General features: G+C 30.7%; 1 protein-coding gene across 1 annotated transcript in view; it reads left to right on the top strand.

Moving 5' to 3' along the window:
* Positions 1-21,295, top strand: part of LOC127708407 (uncharacterized) — a 199,676-nt gene that overhangs the window by 157,598 nt on the left and 20,783 nt on the right. The window contains exons 133-154 of the mRNA XM_052213279.1: positions 306-431; positions 901-1,083; positions 1,393-1,527; positions 3,303-3,488; positions 4,807-4,923; positions 5,708-5,893; positions 6,458-6,586; positions 7,174-7,356; positions 10,883-11,014; positions 11,362-11,670; positions 12,483-12,665; positions 13,368-13,490; positions 14,025-14,210; positions 14,588-14,716; positions 15,258-15,440; positions 15,918-16,046; positions 16,681-16,869; positions 17,652-17,786; positions 18,115-18,297; positions 18,653-18,778; positions 19,695-19,880; positions 20,976-21,104. Of these exons, the coding sequence (XP_052069239.1) occupies positions 306-431; positions 901-1,083; positions 1,393-1,527; positions 3,303-3,488; positions 4,807-4,923; positions 5,708-5,893; positions 6,458-6,586; positions 7,174-7,356; positions 10,883-11,014; positions 11,362-11,670; positions 12,483-12,665; positions 13,368-13,490; positions 14,025-14,210; positions 14,588-14,716; positions 15,258-15,440; positions 15,918-16,046; positions 16,681-16,869; positions 17,652-17,786; positions 18,115-18,297; positions 18,653-18,778; positions 19,695-19,880; positions 20,976-21,104 (3,567 nt within the window). The remainder of the gene's footprint in view (positions 1-305; positions 432-900; positions 1,084-1,392; positions 1,528-3,302; positions 3,489-4,806; positions 4,924-5,707; positions 5,894-6,457; positions 6,587-7,173; positions 7,357-10,882; positions 11,015-11,361; positions 11,671-12,482; positions 12,666-13,367; positions 13,491-14,024; positions 14,211-14,587; positions 14,717-15,257; positions 15,441-15,917; positions 16,047-16,680; positions 16,870-17,651; positions 17,787-18,114; positions 18,298-18,652; positions 18,779-19,694; positions 19,881-20,975; positions 21,105-21,295) is intronic.

Raw genomic sequence — 21,295 nt, 5'->3', positions numbered from 1 at the left:
ACTATTTGATACTTTATCGTTTAAGGATACTATTTGATACTTAATCATTTAAGGATACTATTTGATACTATTTCGTTTAAGGATACTATTTGATACTTTATCATTTAAGGATACTATTTGATACTTTATCATTTAAGGATACTATTTGATACTTTATCGTTTAAGGATACTATTTGATTCTTTATCATTTAAGGATACTATTTAATACTTTATCATTTAAGGATACTATTTGATACTTTATCATTTAAGGAAACTATTCGATACTTTATCATTTAAGGATACAATTCAATGTTTTATCATTTTAGGATACCATCCGATACACCATTCTGGGACCACCAGCAGATAAGAACTATTTCTACATTCAATCTGGCACTGGGGATGTGTACCTTAGACAGTCACCAAGTAAAAATCCAACTGTTTCTCAGTATGTGGTAAGTCGGCCATGATTTTTTCATAAATATATAAATAAATGAGTATAATACAAAAAGATGTACTGAAGCTGTTTGTAACCCAGATGCTGACCCTAACTTTACGAAAAAAAATTGTCCTAATAGCTCAGAAAACTCAAAACAAGTTTGAATTTGGTTAGTGTCACTTTTACCGTTCTTGAGTTATGTCCCTTTATAATGTTATATGCAAGCATGGGTGTATGTCATCTGTGTCCCATGGACACATTCTCCATTTATTTATATTTGTTCAAAAAAAGAAATTATGTTTTGCAAATTTCTTTTCTTTATTGTGTAGTCTACATGAAGCAGTGATCCTATTTTTTATTTGTTAGAAAAACAGAATTTATTTCTTTGCTTGGAAGAAGGAAGTTTTTTAAAACTTTTTGTGAGACCTCTATAGTTTGCCATAGTCACTTGAATTATAACAATTATTGGTTATGCATATATCTAGATGACTGTTGAAGCTAGTGACCAGAGAAGTCCACCTAACACTGTCAATGCCACCCTGACAGTAGACATTGTAAAGAATTCTCTGCCAACATTCTCTAATCTCCCTGGTACCATACAGTTACGAGAGGATACACCAGTAACACAGTTAGTGTACCAGGTTACAGCTCAGGATACTGATATAGGGGTAAATATTACATTTCATGTAGCGAAATTGGTCTGTAAGGAATTAGGGATGGGAATATTTGATAAAAAAATGGTAAAACGCAGAAATTATTGCAATGTTTTAATTAATTATAAAATGCAACCGTATCAGTTTCGCAATAATAAAAATTGGCTTTCATATTTTCAGCAAAATTTTTGCAATCACATAAATTCAATTTTCGCATTTTTACCAGTAATCAGTGATTTGCATTAATAAATGCAAGCATTAAATTCTGAATTTGCAGTATTTATCAAACTTTGATTAAAGAATGTCCTTTGAAATAATTTATAGGTAACCAGTGGACAGCTGACCTTTGCAATTGTAGGAGACAGTTCAGCTCCAAGCTTCTTTAAGATTGACCCAACCACTGGTGTTATCACCCCTCGTGTAAATTTAACGTCTGATGACACAGAGCTGCAGTACAAGGTATGTCTTCTTTATATTCTAGATTAATATTAGTATAGCTTAAAGATAACAAACCTTTCTTATGTTTTAGAAATCATTTTACTCTACTTATATGGGTTCCATCTTTTCTAGGTGGTTCAGATACCATTTTGTGTTTAAAAGTATACCAAAGTGTTTCATTTTTCATAGCTAACTGATTTATTATCTTTTTTTTAATGTTTGTCTATGTATGAAATTAGATTGGTGTATTTCCATCTGTATATTGCAGAATTTAATAAATGTATGAAAATTCAGACTAATAAATAAGGGGTTGCCCTAAAATTACATGGTATATAACATGAAATTGTGATGGTAAAGACTGATTTTTTTCTGATAACACACAGCAGTTGAAGAAATACATAGAATTTAGGAGTTCTCATGTGGAGAGAGGCATAAAATGGGTATTTCATTTTCAGGACCAATTTTAGTCAAAACTGCCAAAAATTAGGCCTTTTTTTTTTTATCAATGTGGCCTTTTAAGACTACTTTACTAAGAGATTTTATTACAACGCTATCATCCTTTTTTGGGGCTGAAAAGTAACCTATTATAATTTATTTAGAAATTCTAAATTCACATTTTCAAAGAATTACATTTCACCTAGTGATAGATTCCTATACAACATAGTGAAATTAATAAACCCAAATATTCAGTGAGAACTGCTAAGATTCAATAGTAGAATAGATTTACTTTAATTGGATAGTCAAACGACGCCACAGCACAAACAAACAAGCAAATATTATAAAAAAAATCTGTGCAAGACTTAACTGATAAAAGATAAAAAAAAAATAAATGAGCAAGATGAAATGAAATCGTATTGACAGATATTTTGGTTCAACAAAAGGCCTTTCTCTGTCAGTCCTTTTACAAATTGTTATAAACCAATGATTTCTTTGTGCGTTAAAAAGCTCACTGATTTATACAGGTAATTTTGTGCTTTATCCTATTAAAAAAAAAGATATATATATACAGTCAAACCTGTATTAAGCAGTCATACATGAGAAGTATAAAAAATGACCTCTCAAGAGAGGTGACCTTTAAACTGAGGTTCCGATAAAAATTCCAATTCTGACATCCCACATGGCCGGGACTGGGGCTAATTGTTGTGTTTTCATTTGGTAGAATTATCATTTGTGCGGGGTGTTTTCATTTGGTAGAATTATCATTCGTTTGGGCAGCCAAATTAAAAATACAGATTCTGAAAAGAAGTGCTCCTTTGAAGGAGGGAATTCCTTATACAGATACAGATACTGAATGGCAGATTCCAGCGCTCTAAATTTGAAGAAAACATTGGAAATAGTTAATATTGTGGAGAAATAAGTCGGTGATACGGTTTTTAATTGAAACAGAAAAGAGTGGAACACGAGAAATTCATAAAATCACCTCCTATTGCGCTATCTCGGTTGCAAACGAGTTCCGATACGCACTTTGACATCAATACTAAACACATGTATTCTTCATCATGATTATATTTTAGTTGCGAAAAAAAAAAACATAAACATGGCTGTTGTTTAAAGTTGAAATGACAATTTCGTACGAAAATTTAGGTGACCGATTACTGCATTGGACAGTTTTGAAAAGAGTTTAATTATATAGAGAAAGCGTTAAGGAGGGTCTGAATGTGACTGTTAGAGGCAGGTGACCACTGAAACGAGGTAACTGTTAATGCAGGTTTGACTGTATATACTATCATGGTAAGGTTTTTTTTTTATATATATACATGCATTTGGTATAAATTAAACCTTCTTTTTCATTACAGCTAAGGATAGTAGTATATGACTCAGAAATCCCACAGATGACAACTGAATCTGTGCTGACTATAAATATGACACGTAATCTCAATGCTCCAGACTTCATCCCACCTGTCTACAATTTCCCGATCACTGACCAGTACAAGGTGGCTCAACATGTTGGAACGCCAGTTACAGCCACTGATGGTGATGGGGTAGGTATTGCAGAAATTTCAAAAGAAATATGTTAGTACAACACACCACACCAACTCCTGACTCTTCAGATAAATTGCTTTTCGTATGAACAAGAAAAACCACTGTTACAAAATTTTCTTGAGCCCTTTTGCGGCAGTCTGTATTTTTATCTTCAATATTTTTTGTATTCCCTATTTTCCTTTTTATGTTTTTTGTATTCCCTATTTTCCTTTTTATATTTTTTGTATTCCCCATTTTCCTTTTTATATTTTTTGTATTTCCTATTTTCCTTTTTAAGTTTTTTGTATTCCCCATTTTCCTTTTTATATTTTTTGTATTCCCTATTTTCCTTTTTATATTTTTTGTATTCCCTATTTTCCTTTTTAAGTTTTTTGTATTCCCCATTTTCCTTTTTATATTTTTTGTATTCCCTATTTTCCTTTTTATATTTTTTGTATTCCCCATTTTCCTTTTTATATTTTTTGTATTCCCTATTTTCCTTTTTATATTTTTTGTATTCCCCATTTTCCTTTTTATATTTTTTGTATTCCCTATTTTCCTTTTTAAGTTTTTTGTATTCCCTATTTTCCTTTTTATTTTCCTTTTTATATTTTTTGTATTCCCTATTTTCCTTTTTATGTTTTTTGTATTCCCTATTTTCCTTTTTATGTTTTTTGTATTCCCTATTTTCCTTTTTATATTTTTTGTATTCCCTATTTTCCTTTTTATATTTTTTGTATTCCCTATTTTCCTTTTTATATTTTTTGTGTTCCCTATTTTCCTTTTTATATTTTTTGTATTCCCCATTTTCTTTTCCTTTTTATGTTTTTTGTATTCCCTATTTTCCTTTTTATATTTTTTGTATTCCCTATTTTCCTTTTTATGTTTTTTGTATTCCCCCATTTCCTTTTTATATTTTTTGTATTCCCCATTTTCCTTTTTATATTTTTTGTATTCCCTATTTTCCTTTTTATATTTTTTGTATTCCCTATTTTCCTTTTTATGTTTTTTGTATTCCCTATTTTCCTTTTTATATTTTTTGTATTCCCTATTTTCCTTTTTATGTTTTTTGTATTCCCTATTTTCCTTTTTATATTTTTTGTATTCCCTATTTTCCTTTTTATATTTTTTGTATTCGCTATTTTCCTTTTTATGTTTTTTGTATTCCCTATTTCACTTTTTATGTATTGAATTGAATTTTTATCAAATATATTGATATTTTTTGTCATTATTATTATTTTTTGTATTAAAAATAATTTTCAGGGTTTAAGAGGTATAATTTTGATTTGATATAAATTTCCATATTAATCAGCATTATACTTTTTGTTTCTTTTTCAGGATACATTGGTATATGAAATAGTAAATGGACCACTTGACTTTTTCTATTTGAATCCTGTAACAGGACAGCTGACTTTAATCAAAGACCTGGCCACCACAAACCAAAAAACATTTTCAGTAAGTGCACAAGTATATCATTACTTCAATGTTATCAGTTTTAAATTTTTCTAATTTCAATTTTATATGAATTTTTACATTTATTGATCAGAGAATATTTTTAAGAAATTAAACAGAATTTTCAAGCAACTTCACAAATTTATCTTGAATAGAGTTTTAATGACCTCAGATGAGAACGAATTGAGAACTACAGTCAAAATTGCTATAAAGGTGTAATACCACCATTTTATCCTGTCCATTACTATAGACAAAATTTCACATAACATTTCATTGTATATAAGAAAATAACCATCACTGGAAGTTTACCAATCAAATTTTCACTCCTTTTTTTCCTGTGTACAAGCTTTAGTAACCATGTAACCTCAAGTTTCCAAAATATTAGAAACACCAAATAAAAATAAGGGTGCTTTGAAACACCCAAGATATATGTTTATGACTCAGAAATTTTTTACTGCAATGAATTGTAGGATTAATTTCCTACAACTGTCAAATTCAAGGGAATATTTTTTTTCTACCCTTTTTCGTATGCAACCGAATGTGACGTACTATGATTTGGTGGTATTACACCTAAGGGTCATTGCTATAATATTCAAAAACCTGCCTTGTCAGGTCAACCCTCTTCTTGTCCTGTTTAGTAATACCTATGCATTTTAAACCTCATTTCAATGGTCATCTCACTTCCAAGGTCACATTTCTCTTAACTGTATGCATTGAAAATCAATTAACTTAATCCTTCGGGAAGTACTTTATGTAAAATATGTAATAATATATGTATTTTTATTAGTTCCAAGTATCAGCCAGGGATCAGAAAAATCCAGAGAAGTCTGACATAGCCACTGTGACTGTTACTGTTGACCGTGATGAAGATATACCTAGCTTTCCTACTCAGAAATACACAGCAAACATTGTGGAAACAGAACCAGTTGGGAACGTCATTGTTACTGTTACAGCCAGTGATAACGATATTCGAGTAAGGAAATATTTCATTTATTGCTGTCAACTTAGATATTTATATGAATAATTATGGTAGGATGAACATCACAATAGTTGAACTCTTCTGTTAAAGTTTTGTCTTGCCTAATACAAGGTATATTTATCCATGCTGTTTCTGGCTTCATCGCAATCAGCAGAATCATCAATTGTTAAAGTTTGTGATTAGGTTAAACAGGCATGTTCACAACATCTCTGTGTTAATAATTTATGCTTGTAATATTTTACTATAACAGATATGGAAGAAATATTTTGCTACAACAAGTACAATGTCATTGATTACTGACGAATAATGACAATTGCTGAAGATTTTCAATTTTATTAAACACAATAAATAATGAATTTACAGTAGTTAAAATATATATTGTTCATGTATATTTTGAATAGATGTCAGTTTTAATCAATTTTGTCAACAAATTTTAGAGGGAACACATATTTGCAAATTCATTCATTTTCTGTGCCATGTCTTTTCAAAGTATCCTTTAATTTTGAGATTTTGTTTGCATATTGTAATTAGGTTTACTCACATAGCATATTTTTACAGGGTCAAATGATGTATGAAGTAGATGGTATCTACCCAGCACCAAGTTTCTTCTCAGTTAATTCTACAACAGGACAGATTAGTGTTGTACAAAATCTGAAAAATGATGCTAAAGCACAGACCTTATACATTGTAAGTTCATATTTCATCTCTTTCTTTTTAAGTCATCTATATTACAAGAGGCTAAGATCTTAATTTGAAAATAAAAATCATTAACCTTTACTGCAGGAGCTCAGTTTGTCTTCTGTAAATAATCAGAATTTGTATTAACAACAAATAATAAGGTCAAGGACAAATCTAAACGAACAATGGAAGGAAGAAATTATCCTGTGTGTTAGTTTCCCAGTTTTTCAAAAAGGTTTTTCCCAAAATTGTCAATTTATGTGAAAAGAATACATGATTTACACTACATTAAAGTAATGCTACTTTTAAAATCAGTATGCCTTCTTGAAGATCTTGATGGGGTTTACTGAATAGAAAATAATGGGCAAAAAGTGCAGATGGACAACAAATATAAAGAATAGAAAAAAATAACCTACAAAATTAAAGAATACAGAAATGAAGGACCCCCGATCCAGACCATCCTACTTATCTTTGTTTCTCTCATCACTGAAATTTTCATTTAATTTTTCAAGAAAATATTCCAATTTCAAATCAGATTATACTTTAGAATATTCAAACACATTGGTAGATTACCTTTAATCTTATGTCTGTTTTAGCTTAAAGTCGTAGCTTACGACAGTTCTTCACCAGACATAAAGGGAACAGCTAATGTTGAGGTCACAGTTCAACGTAATGTTAACTCGCCAGCATTTATTGGACTACCATACTCCAAAGCAGTGTCAGAATTACATCCAATGGGCACAGAAGTTATAAACATCACAGCCATAGATGGTGATGGGGTATGTTAAAATTTACTTGAAATCCACAACTTTTTTTTGTGAATGTTAAAGGTCTCAGGTTAAAGACCAAACAGCCTATTGTTGATGCGCATCAACTAACGCAACTTGGTAGTGACATAAAAGCTCTATGACGTTGTTTCTAGCCATGAAAAAAACGTCAAATTATAACGTCCTATTTCGCGTTTTCACGGATTCCAACATGGTGTACGCTTTTAACTACGTCTTCCAAGAAAAGTGGAATTAAGCGTCGCGCTGATACCTAGTGGAAATTAAACACAAATGGACACAAAAGATACTACACTATCTGTAACCTCCATTCTAATAAAAATAATAATAAAAATATAAATTTTGAACTCGGCTTTTCGCATTTGCGCCGATCTGCATTTCACTTTTTTTCTTTCACTTGCGCCGATTTTGTCTTTCATTTGCGCCGATTGTGTACAGGTAAATTATAGGTGAAAGTTATTGTTTTATTTATCATATAAACCTCTTCCGTCAGCCAGTTGTACATATGTTATGAATTGTCATTTACAACATGTATATAACTGTTGTCCCCTGCTCACAAAGGGGAGGTGGGAGTAGAATTTCGAGCAGGATAAGTCAATTTAAAAGATATTTGTGGACTCTGTTTACATCTACTAAAACCACGGAGTAAAATTCTATTTACAACATTTCAAAGCACCACAATAAAATCCATAAAAATGTAATACTAGTACAATGAATTATTATCTTGTCGAGAATTTACATGCCACACATCTGATATATTCCTTTCTTGTTATTTCATCTTTTCTATGCTTGTTGTACTTGCCAACAACGAAGTCCATCTTTTCTTTCTCGTGTCAAAACGAAGTTCTCGAACAATATGACCAAAATGATCTTAAACATAAGGGAACACGGTTTATATCCATATATTACCATGCAATATACAATCTAGGTTTACTACATGTACATGTATTTACTCGTATAGCAAATATAGTATCGGGGCTAGTGATAAAAAAAATAAGATAGGCGCTAATGAAAGAATCAAATCGGAGCAAATTAAAGATCGAAACTTTTTTTAAATCGGCGCAAAACTCGTACGCCCGTGTAACTTTACACTGGTAAATTTATATGACTTACGCTTAGAATTTTAACTTAATATGTGATTTTCAAAATTGAGTTTTCAGAAGGTTAGGCCGATATACAATACTTTCTAAAAGTTTCGATATACTGGCAACGTATGCATGTTGAGATTAACTTATTTCTTTAAGATTCTCGTAAAATAATGGTGATCTTGCAATGAAGTTAAATTTTATCTATACTGCTTAATTGACAAAATCTTATAGTAAAAATAAAAATGATACAGGTTCATTGTCTTTTGTCATTTGTTTCATTTCAAATTGTCTCAAGGAGAAATGATAAAGATTTCGCCTGATCTCACAGAAGCTTAAGGCAAAAAATATAAGAAATTAATATACTCAGTGAATGTGAATTGAAATCAAAATTTACGGTTTTAAAAACTAAACTTGTTGTAAATTTAACTTATGACAAAAACAATTGCTTCAAGAATAAGATCCAACATAATATTTCTCACTTTCAAAAAGCTACAATGACCGGAAAGATTGAATACAAATTTCGATTTTCCATGCCGGCTATCTATACATACCTTGTCTTTGTTTTAATTTCCAAAATGAGCTATTTATAATTAGATTCATAATATTTCATCCTGTTTTGAGAAATACTTTATAGTTTTCAACGGAAAATTATTTCTTAGATTCTAAATCAATTTTTGCATTAAAAACTTATTTGTATTTTGTATTTACTGTCAAAACTATTCAAAACACGTGAGGTTGTAATAACGGGGATCGTATTTTATGATAGGTTAAATGGATGTAAAACACCGGTATGTAAAACGTGTTAGGATCAAAAACTTTAATTCATATATTATACCTATAATTTTGATCTTCTTATATTATAAATATTCAGAAATAATGAATCCACAATCTAGATGGAATAATTTGTATACGTTCGTCTTAGTCGGAACACATAATGGTATAAAGTCCGTCCGTGCTAATGTGTGTCCGTCTGTCAACAGTAGCGAAAGAGTGCGCTAGGGCAAAGTTCTGAAATTGACGCGACAAAAAACCCCACACATCTAGTTTAATATAGTCAAATAGTTTGTAAGTTAAGCAGTGTCAACTTTCATTTCTCTTTTTGTTTTCAATGATTTTGCTATTGAGAGGGAGAGGACAAAAACAGACTTTCCTTTCCAAAGCGTCGTAAAAGGTTATTTCGAACAATTTTTCATTCTAACGGATGGTGTTTCTGAAGGTTAATTTTGTGCGGCAACAACATCATGAGATCTGATACTGATACATACACGTGATCTCTTGTATTACCGGATAATAAAGTAGGTTAATATAGTTGTTATTTTTGATTCTTGAAAATTTAAATGTGGGTTTCAAACGTCCAATTTGCAATTTTTTTTTCAAATAGTGCGCCAGCAAGGAAAACTTGTACTATGACGTCAGATTCAATGTTCTGAAGAAAGACAACTCTTTTCTTCAAAACGAACGAGAAAAAAACATGAAAATTAATCATAACTTTTTTGAAAGGTCGGTGACATATACATTTTTTTGCTTTATTTTGAAGAGTACACATGGCACTTTCCTTCTTGAAATTTTTATGAAAAAATCACTGGAAGATATTTTTTAATACTTGAAACGTTTTTCATTCTTGCGTTTTATTTTTGGCGGGAATGAAATAAATCATATTTGTTAAGATCAAAACAATAAGAGTCTTAAACTCTTGAACCTGTATTTGATAGACACAAATCTACTGTTTAACATGAAACAAGAATTATGCTTGTAGGTTTGATATAATGGGATTTTTTTAGAGTTTAAATAACAAGCAAATATCATGTTAATATTCGGGAAAACACGAAACTGAGGTTGCTATAGTGACAAAACTAAGTCGGTGACCCCCAATTTTTTTTATCATATTTTGTTCCTCAAATCATGAAATACCTTCACACAAAATTTTAAGGAAAAATCACTGGTAGAACTGAATAGGCTGTTTGGTCTTTAAGTCCACATGACAATAAATTAAAAAGCCGATGAAAATTTCAAAGGATTCACTTCAAATGTGATAAAACTACTATATCTGGACATCATTATCCATGATAATATGAATCTAATCTTGTTGCTCATACAAAAGATATAAAAAGAAAATACATATTATTTGCTGATTTATTTCAATTTGTGTTTTATAAAAGGAATATTGTGCATCAGTTTATTGTAAATACTTAATTTAAATTGAAAATTTCTTGTACTGTTTAGGTCCTTTTGGTCATATTACTCAAAATGTTACTACATATTTATACATCCCTGGCTTTCAAATGTTAGGTTTGAGGGTTCTAGAGGATTTTTAATCCAGAAAAGTGCTTGGGACCCAAAAAATTGACAAAGTGTTTTTTTTTTCATTTATCCCATATTCTTAAGACATTGACAACTTTTTTGCTTAACTTTGATTTTGATTATTTCTTTAGGATGCAGTAACATACCAGATAATTTCTGACAACAACAATGGAGCATCATTTGGTTATTTCTACATTGATGAAAAGACAGGAGTTATTTATCCAAAGAAACCATTGACAGATAGCACAGAACAGTCATTTACGGTAGGTACTTCAAACACAATTTTGTCACATGTTAAACTTGAATTATTTTTTTTTAAATATTGTTAGTAAGTTGTAAAATACACTAAAATGACAAAATTTGAAATAATTTAAAAGAGAAATCTAACTGCATGCCTTGTTGGACATTCCATGGAGTAAATCTGCCATCTTCACAAACAAGTTTACATTATAGTTCATACAAAGTGTTAATGGAACATATAGCATTTTCATGGTGCAAGTTCTAATTGGTATTCTTTGATTTTACAGGAAGGTATTTTTTGATAGGATTCATGTATTAACTTAACGTCTGCTAAATTTGATAGTACACTATTTGTATAAATATATTTCAGATGACTGTAAGAGCTACTGACTCTGGTAATCCATCTAAACATACAGACACAACTGTAACCTTCTCCATCACACGTGTGCCTCCACCAACCTTTGGAGGACCTTACTCCATCAGTCTTAGAGAAGATACTCCCATTGGAACCCCACAGGTCACAGTTGCAGCTAATCCTCCATCTTCTGCACCAAATGCCAATATTACTTATGTTATCGTTGGAAAGCCACCAGCACCATACTATTTTAAGATAGATGAAAACACAGGACTGATCACTGTTCGAAATAACTTGACAACGGATGATTCCTTAACATATACTGTAAGTCACATGATCATTGTATGAAATAACCTGCCAAGGGATGATTCATTAACATAAAATATAAGTCACATGATCAATGTACAAAATAACTTGACAACTGATGATTCCTTAACGAAACTGTAAGTCACATGATCCTTGTTTAAAGTAACCTGACAACAGATGATTCCTTAGCATATATTCTGTAAGTCACATGATCATTGTATGAAATAACATGACACCAGATGATTCCTTAACATATACTGTAAGTCACATGATCAATGTACAAAATAACCTGACAACTGATAATTCCTTAACATATACTGTAAGTCACATGATCAATGTACAAAATAGCCTGACAACTGATAATTCCTTAACATATACTGTAAGTCACATGATCACTGTACAAAATAACCTGACTGGATATTTCCTTAACATATACTGTAAGTCACATGATCAATGTACAAAATAACCTGACAACTGATAATTCCTTAACATATACTGTAAGTCACATGATCATTGTACAAATAACCTGTAAACTGATAATTCCATAACATATACTGTAAGTGAAATATGAATAAAATTCAATAGATGGCCTGGTCAATTTGTAGTGCATTTCTTTTGAACAATAAATGCAAATTAAAAAAGAGTTTTTTACAGTGTGGTGCACTATTTTTGGGACAAATCATAGGAAACCCTTGTGATAACAAATAAGACTCAGTTTTTCTGATTGAGGTGTATGAACCCCTGCACTGTCGGTATTATGCACCATTTCTAAATAAAATTAAACTGTAATCTTTAAATATGTGTAAATTTTTTCAATTTCTTTCCTACAGCTTACGGTAAGAGCTTTCGACAGATACACTCCAGAAATTTACAGTGAAACAAACATTCCAATCACAGTGAGCAGGAATGATAACCCACCTGTAATTTCTCCACCAACTGTAACTGTTTCTGTAGACGACGATGAAAATCTTGGTTACAAGGTTGTCAAACTGAATGCAACAGATAAAGACGGGGTAAGTGTATTAAATCTTGTTTATGACGGCACTATAAAGATGTCACAGTCAAATTGTGTCATCACAGCCTGGCCAGTAGTCACATTTTGGTAAAAGCTTTAAGTCAGATGCTTTAAAAATTTGAGAAGTAATGACATCAGGCAATCCTTTATTTTTGGTGAATTTACAGGGTCAAATAAGCCCTAAAATCTACCTTGTCCTTTGAAACATTAGATTCTCTTTATATTATGGTTGGGGTTTGTCTTGGGCACTACGGCTTCCTCCACCAGTAACTGCCCACCACAATATAGCCAAGAGTGCTCAAATTGGCTTTAAACAGCAACAATTAATCAATCAATGATATACTGTGGATTCATTAATATTCGTTGGATACCAATTTTCGTGGATTTCGTGGGTACAGGTGAACCACGAAATTAAATGTTCAACGAATTACAAATTTCCTAAATGAAATATGCAGACTTTGCCGAAACCACGAAATTAAATATCCACGAAAATGCAAGTTTTCTTCAATCCACGAAAATTGGTACCCACGAAAATAAATGAATCCACAGTATTTGTTTGTTTCTGTTATAGAAAGGAAAGAATTAACTTGAGTAATTTCACATTCTTTTAGCTATATTGCTTAGGTTACATAATGAATAGCTTATCTTTATAAACTTTCATTTCCATTGTAAATGAATATCTGGTACCTTTATATTGCAGGACAACCTGGTATTCACGATAACTGGTACCAATAGATGTCAAGATGTATTCTATATTATACCAAGTACTGGTGATCTATATCTGGGTAAAGATCTTAGGACTACATCTGATACTAGCTTTACTGTAAGTAATTTTTAATAATTTTTAAGATCATCTTTTTTATGATTAAAAGGAGATGTGGGGTACATGTCAACATTACAGCAACCCAACGACACAAATGACAAACAGAAATCTAGAGGCAGTAATAGATATATGTTATACGTAAAAGCCAAATGAATCATTTCCTAGCTTAGACTTTTAGAGGTTTGAATTAACCTGATCTTTGTTATTTTCAATAACTCTATTTTCAACAATATCATTTTCATTAACATATTATATTCTTACTTGTGATGTTTTATCTCTTACATTTGTAGTTAACAAGTAAATCTATGTATTCAGTTTTAATATGTAAATTCATATTTTTAAGCCATTTTTGAAATTTAGTTTTGAAAAAAAAAGAACAGGTACATGTAAATAGTAGAAAATTATCCTTTTAGAGATTGATGTCAGTGTTCTAGTTTTTGATCTGGTTCATTTTTTTTTTTTTTTTTTTAATTTTTGTATGTATTGTAACATTTCTATATTTTTTACAATGTTATCACCTCTTCTGAATTTCAGTGCCAGATAAGTGTCTCTGATAATGGAAAACCTAATCCCAAAATTTCCACAACAACTGTCCAGATTGGTGTAAATCGGTTGAATTACCCAGGATTCAGTATACCATCATATACAGCCAACTTGAGAGAGGACGATCCTGTAGGAAAAGATGTTGTTCAAGTCCAAGCATCTAGAACTCCAACTTTGGTATGTTTAATTGAATTGGTAGAGTTATCGTTTTATTTGAGCTGTAAAATAAAATTCCTCCGTTGTAAATTTGAAGAAATCATTCGAAATATGTTAATATTTGTGCAGAAATAATACTGTTTTTAATTGAAACTGAAAGGAGTGGAACACGAGGAATTCAATAATGATCAATAATTCACTTCCTATTGAGTGATCTCTATGTAAACAGGTTCTGATTTTCATTTTGGCTTAGATACTGAACTCATATATTTTTCCGAAAGTGACTGTTATAGGCTGGTTTGACTGTAGTTAATTTCTATTGAAATTCCCTATGGGAATTAAGACAGATTTAAAATTTGTCATCTGCACTCTTCTAGACATGTTGTTTTTTTTGACAGGGTTCCATTGTATATGAAGTTGCAGGAGATTTATTGTCACCATACTTCTTTGGAGTAAACAGCAGCACTGGGCAGGTTAAGATCATCCAAGATCTACGTAACGATGCTACAAAATCTCTCAGTTATATTGTAAGTACTGTTTGTTGGAATTTCTCATGTTCGTTCAACTGACATTAAGTCTGAATCTTTGGGTATATTTATAGTTGTTAGAATCAATGACAGTAAGAGGTAACTATCTTTGATATAAACAGAAAGGCAGAAATTACTGAGAATCGTAAAAATGTTGAAAAAAGAGAGAAAATATTATGCATATTTGCTTTAAGGAAAAATTGACACATTTGAGAAACACAAACTATTTGTAGATATATAAAGTATCAAATTACCTATTTTCACAAAATATGAAGTTGTTTCCAAGATATCCTCATATTGAATTTATAAAAAAGTCAATTGTTTTTTTTTTTTGTTTACCCCACTTAACTTGAAGTTACATGTATATGATAACAGTAATGGATCCAGTTACTCACTTTTGTATTGGCACAATATTTAGGCTAAGTTAGGACTTTCATGTCCCTATTGCTTAATTAAATTGTATTGAAGTTTAATGGATATTACAAGAAAATAACTTTGAATTTCTGAAATATATAAGTTTTATATTTACAAATATTTTTAGCTGAAAGTTGTTGCCTATGACAACCAAAAACCACTCTTAAGGACTACAGCAAATGTTGCCATTAGTGTAGCTAGAAACTTAAATGGACCACAGTTCCAACCAGACCAAGAGACCATCACTCTTCCACCTGACACTGATCCAAACTTCTGGTCCATGACACACAATGTGTCAGATCCAGATAGTGTATGTATTTTGTCTTCATGTAAACATTCACCTTTTAACTATGATAATGAAACATTATCACACTTAGGATTAACGTTAAGACATCTAGGGTAACAGTAAGATGTGAAACATTTTAAGTTTGTTTTTTTTAACTTCATTTATTTTTTTTTCTATGTAAAGTGTAAAAATATAACTTTTCAATATTTTGGAAAGAAGTCTGCTTTTTCATTTTTATTTGAACAAAAAAGATGAATAACCCTTCTAAAATTGTGAACTTGTAAATTAAAAAAATAAACCGTGTAACACCAAAAGACCCATTTACTACTTATTTTCATAAAATTAGTGACCTGAATTAAACAAACAGGCACAAATTATGTAAGTCAAGATTGTGCATGTTACGCTAAAAAAGGAATTTACTATCCATTTTAGTAGGTCAGGCACTACCAGTGACACTAGTCAAATAATAATTCTTTGATAAAATTTCTTTTCATCTTTTAGACTGATCTTGAATGTTCAATTTTTGGAAATGCCAAAGCCCAGCAGTACTTTAAAGTTGATCCTAAGACCTGTGTACTTAGTCTGAAGACAAGCCTACAGGGTGATCCAGATCAGACTACAGAATATAGGGTGAGTTTTATGTTGATTTAATAGAAAAGGGGCATAACATTTAACTCATTTACTATGGTATTTGATTCTACAGAAGCATGGTGTTATTGATACAAACAAAGCTATGCCCAGTGACTATATGTAACAGATTGTTAAATAGTTAAGACATTCAGTTTACAAATATTAAGAAAATCCAATCATTTGTTGAAATCACACAATTTTTGTCTTTATAAAAAGAAATCTGATTTTGAATTGACTGAATGTGTGAATATTTATTGAAGCAAACAATGCTATAGCAGAATAAAATAATATATATATAGTGACAATATTGACAGTAACCAGAGAACAACATAATAAAGTCATAGGAAAAACAGAAATGACTGTTATACAATTATAATTTGTGATCTTGGCTTTCATGCCACATTTAGAAATTTTCGCCTTTTCGGTTACAATCTTCAACAAATGGAAGTTTTTAACGACCTTGACTGGCAATCTTTGAGCTAGCTTGCAAAAGAAATACAAGTTTTCTACTATTTTGCCATGAACAATAACATTTAAGTAAAAATTGTAACCTCAAAGCTCTTAAAGCAGGGCATACTAATACAAAATGATACTCATCTTCTACACAATTCATAGAACAATTGACCAATTACAGGTAACAATACAAGTGACAGATAATGGAAAACCAAATCCACGAACAGACAACAAACTGGTCATCATTAATGTACCCAGAGACATAAATAAACCAACAATTGCCAATCTACCAGCTACTGTCAATATTAGTGAAGGTGTCCAGGTTGATCAAGCCATTTTTACTGTTAATGGGAGAGATCAGGACAAACCGGTTAGTATGGTATTGTCGCCATTGCATTTAAAATTGTAAAGGTTTTTTTTTTAAGATGAATAGACTGAGGATTTTTTTTAAAGTTAATTCAATAACACAAAAAGACATCTCAGAGATCAACATCCTTTACCAAAATCCTATAATGTGGATTCATCAAAATCCTACAATGTGGATTCATCAAAATCCTATAATGTGGATTCATTAATTTTCGTGGATTTTGTGGGTAAACTTTAACCATGAATTTAAATGTTTAAATATATCAACTTTTCATAGGCTCATAATTATGCAGACTTACAAAAAATACAAATTTCCATCAATCCAGGAAAATTGATACCCATGAAAATAAATAAATCCACAATAACAAGATTTTTTTTTTGTCAAATGTATTTGTATTTAGTTACATTAACTGCTTTTTGAAAAAATGCAAAATAAAATCCATTTTTGTCTTAATTATGTTAACAAAACATAAAAAATGATAAAATAAAATAATGACCAGTATTTCCTTGCACAGATATTTTTTTATTTTATCAAAGCTTGACACTGTCAAAAGCTATGTATTTTGTACAGAAACAGTACCTTCAGACAAAGGATAACTAATAATCCATATTATTGAAAACAAAAATAATTAGAAATGTATTATTAAATAATCAAAATTCCTTTTTAGATATTTAAACATCAGAGCTTGACACAATCTCTATGTAATTTGTAGAAATCAAAATTACCTTCTGATAAAGCAATTCAAAAATAATGAATACACATCAATTTATATTATGTTTTTCTAGGCTAACTACCCATTGCAGTATAGAATAATCGGTGATCCTGTAGCTCAGACATTCTTCAAGATTAATTCAGCTAATGGCCAGATACAGATCAGGAACCGACCTCTGTCTGATGGCCTCCAGAGAATGCAGTACAAGGTGCAGTTGGTTCAAATTTGTAGTTTCAGATATTCCAAATGGCAATGTTTCAGTTATCATTTTGATTTTGTAAATATTTCATTTGGAAAATTTCAAAGCTGTTACCACTTCTATGTGGTGCAAAAAAATGAAAGCTTTGTTGAATTTTGTTGTGTGCATATCACCTATGGTAAAGAAATATGAAAATGTGATTGACTTTCTTCAATACTCTCTTGAAATTGATTCTCGAATTTATCATATTTTCTAAAACCTTGTTACTAGGAAAAATTATGTAATCTTTGATGCTTCTTAACAAATATTTGAAGAAATTTTTTGAACTATGTTAAAGGTTGAAGTTGAAGTTATAGATCCTGACTGGCCTAACAATCCAGCTACTGGTATCCTGACTATTAACGTTGATCGTAATCCATCAGGACCAATCTTCAGCACATCCTTGTACACCAAAGTTTTACGTGCAAATCATCAAGTTGGTGACTCTGTAATACAACTACAAGCTCCTGATACCGATGGGGTAGGTCATTTGTATGGAATATGACATAAAGGTTTACATTTCTATTCACAGAATTGTGTGTAAATCTAAAAAGAATATTTTTTGATATAAACTTACTTTTTGTTCAAAAACACAAATTTTGAGACACATCTTTTAACGCTTAATTCCAAATTGATTCTGTGTGTCCAAACTTATAGGTTTTTTGACCGTTTATGAAATTGCCGACAAAATAAATCATGCTTGGATTTTAACAAAACTTAATATTCTTTGAGAACACATCTTGAATTAATTTCAAGTGCCAAAATTCAGATATAACACACATGTATTAAAGGTGACTAGTCTGTGATCACAGAATTTTTTTTTAATTTATTCATAGGATAAAGTGACATTCACAAGCATGGGAACTGCGCAGGATAAATCATATTTCCTTGTGCACCAATCAAATGGTGGAATATACCTTGTGAAATCATTAGAAATATCAGGAACACCAACACAATTTGAGGTAAATTTATTTTGAAATTACTATTAAGTATGGACTTTCTACATATAGGAAGGCTTTTAAATGCAAGATCTACTAAAATCAATTTGATAGGTGACAAAATATTTCACGAATTAAGATCAACTTGACAAAATATTTCTACGAGTTTAGGTCAACTTTGCAGAAAATTTCACGAATTTAGATCAACTTGACAAAATATTTCTCGAATTTAGATCAATGAGACTAAATATTTCATGAATTTTGATCAAATTGACAGAATTATTTCATACCATGTGCAGATGTATTATCAGTTGGGGTTTCTTTTAAGCAAAACATTGACTAAATGAATTCTAAAATTGTGAAGGTTTGTCGAAACAAAATCTTCTACAGCTTTTAATGAATAGATTTGAATCAAGAATTGCTTAATAACACGTAAATATTATGTTGATCAATTAATTTCTATAGTAACATGGACGAATGAAACCTGGAAAACATATACAAAACAAACTTTGATTTTATGAAGCTCTTACAGAATAAAGAATTATTAGCAAAATGCGCAGAATACTTGAAGGGCAAGAAAAAAAGAAAAATAGGCAAAACAGATAAAGAACAGAGGATAATAGGGTGCTGAAATACAAAGAACAGAGAAAAATGGTCTAAAAAGTTGAAGAATTAAGAAATGAAGAACCCCTCCCCCCATCCAAAACCCTCTTTTATGTTTGTCTCGTTTGCTATAACAAAAACCAGAAAAAAAGAATTAATTTTTAATAATAAAAAACTTATCAGATTGTTGGAATAATTAGGTACTCAATATAAGGACCAGTCAATTATGACTGAACATTTGAATCCAATATGTTGGGTCATGACCCTACAAACTACTTCAAAAGTTTGGTAACTATGGTAATCCCTTTGAAATATTATCAACAATTTACAATTTCAGTTCAAAGTACAAGCCTCTGACAACAGACTTCCTGTACAGACTGTTGAGGCTACAGTTCGTATTACCGTTACACATCTACAGGGACCACCTACTTTTACTTTGTCTGACTACCAGAGACAGATATTTATAAGCCATGCAGTCAATGCAACCGTGGAAACGGTGCAAGCTACTGACAGTGATATACAGGTAATTTTTGTGTGCGATCAGTTTATTTGATTTATATATGTTAAAATGTAATATTTTGAGCAAAAATTATAATTTCACTTATTTCATTATTGTGGTGAGTCTTGGATTTTAACATTTAAAAAGTAAGAAATCACTTGAAAATAAATTCTGTGATGTGATTGGATAAATATTTGTTCCGTTATGACTGGTCCTGAGTTATATTCTATGTATTTTGCTTAACCGACCGCACAAACCCCATATGGGTAGTCAAGGTGGTTAAACATCCCTCTAGTAGTAGTATGTATTTTTTTGTGTAATAATTTATATGGTTACTTATGTTAACTAAGAAATAGACAAAAAAATTCAGACATTTATATGATGTTTTTATTAATTTGAAAAATTTGTTTTGCTTTGGTTCATATTATTTAAAACTATTCATGCACATGTCAATAACAAATATGTCCAAGTCACGTTGTTAATTTTGAAATTTCTGTCAACAGACCTGCCAACTATCCAGATATATGGGGGATATCCCCCACAAGAGATGTTGACCTTAATTTTGAAATTCTTTATTATATAAACTAAACACCTTAAAACGCATTCAAATGAGTTAAAAGGGTATATAAGCACATACATACTCATTCAAACAATATAGAAGTAGATTAAAAACACTTGTGACAATATTGCGCTTAAACCCCCAATGGAGATTTTGAAATGTTGGTAGATATGAGTCAATACACCTTATTGCTATTTGTCCACCATTACTGGACATCACAAAGGTTCCCGTAAAATTTTGACGTCATAAAAGAAAACATCTGACGCCACAATGGAAAAGTGATTGTTGTATGACGTCAATAGTTCAAGAGGCGTAGATTCTCAGGTCAAGCGGCACAGATTTCCAAATAGCGATAAGGTCTATATGTGATGATGAACAAAGATAAATACATTCTATAATATTCAAATTTACTCTTTGAAAGCTTATTTCTCGGGTATCACAGTTAAAGCCATACTACAAAAATTGAAATTTATGAAATTTACACTTACCAACCATATAGTGTGTCTTTCAAAACAGTGTAAATAACTATCTAACAATAATTATTGTTTATTTAATTTTAGGGTCAGATACGTTACGGTTTGATAGGCTTCCAACCTGGTACAGACTACTTCCGTTTAAATACAGTTAGCGGGCAGATATCATTAAAGAAAAGTCTATATGATAATCCAGATACCAACCCAATATATGTTGTAAGTAGATAGATATACCGTTGATTCATATATTTTCATGGGTACCAATTTTCGTGGATTGATGAAAATTTTTATTATTGAGGATATTTGATTTCATGGTTTTGCCAAAATCTGCATACAAGCCTATAGAAAATGTATACTTCATTGATTATCGAAAATCATGGTTCACCTATACCAACAAAATCCACAAA

This window comes from Mytilus californianus, unplaced genomic scaffold (assembly GCF_021869535.1).
Source record: "Mytilus californianus isolate M0D057914Y unplaced genomic scaffold, xbMytCali1.0.p SCAF_7, whole genome shotgun sequence".
NCBI classification, from domain to species: Eukaryota; Metazoa; Mollusca; class Bivalvia; order Mytilida; family Mytilidae; genus Mytilus; species Mytilus californianus.
The sequence above is the reverse complement of the archived record's forward strand: the minus strand, read 5'-3'. Positions and strand labels throughout refer to the sequence as shown.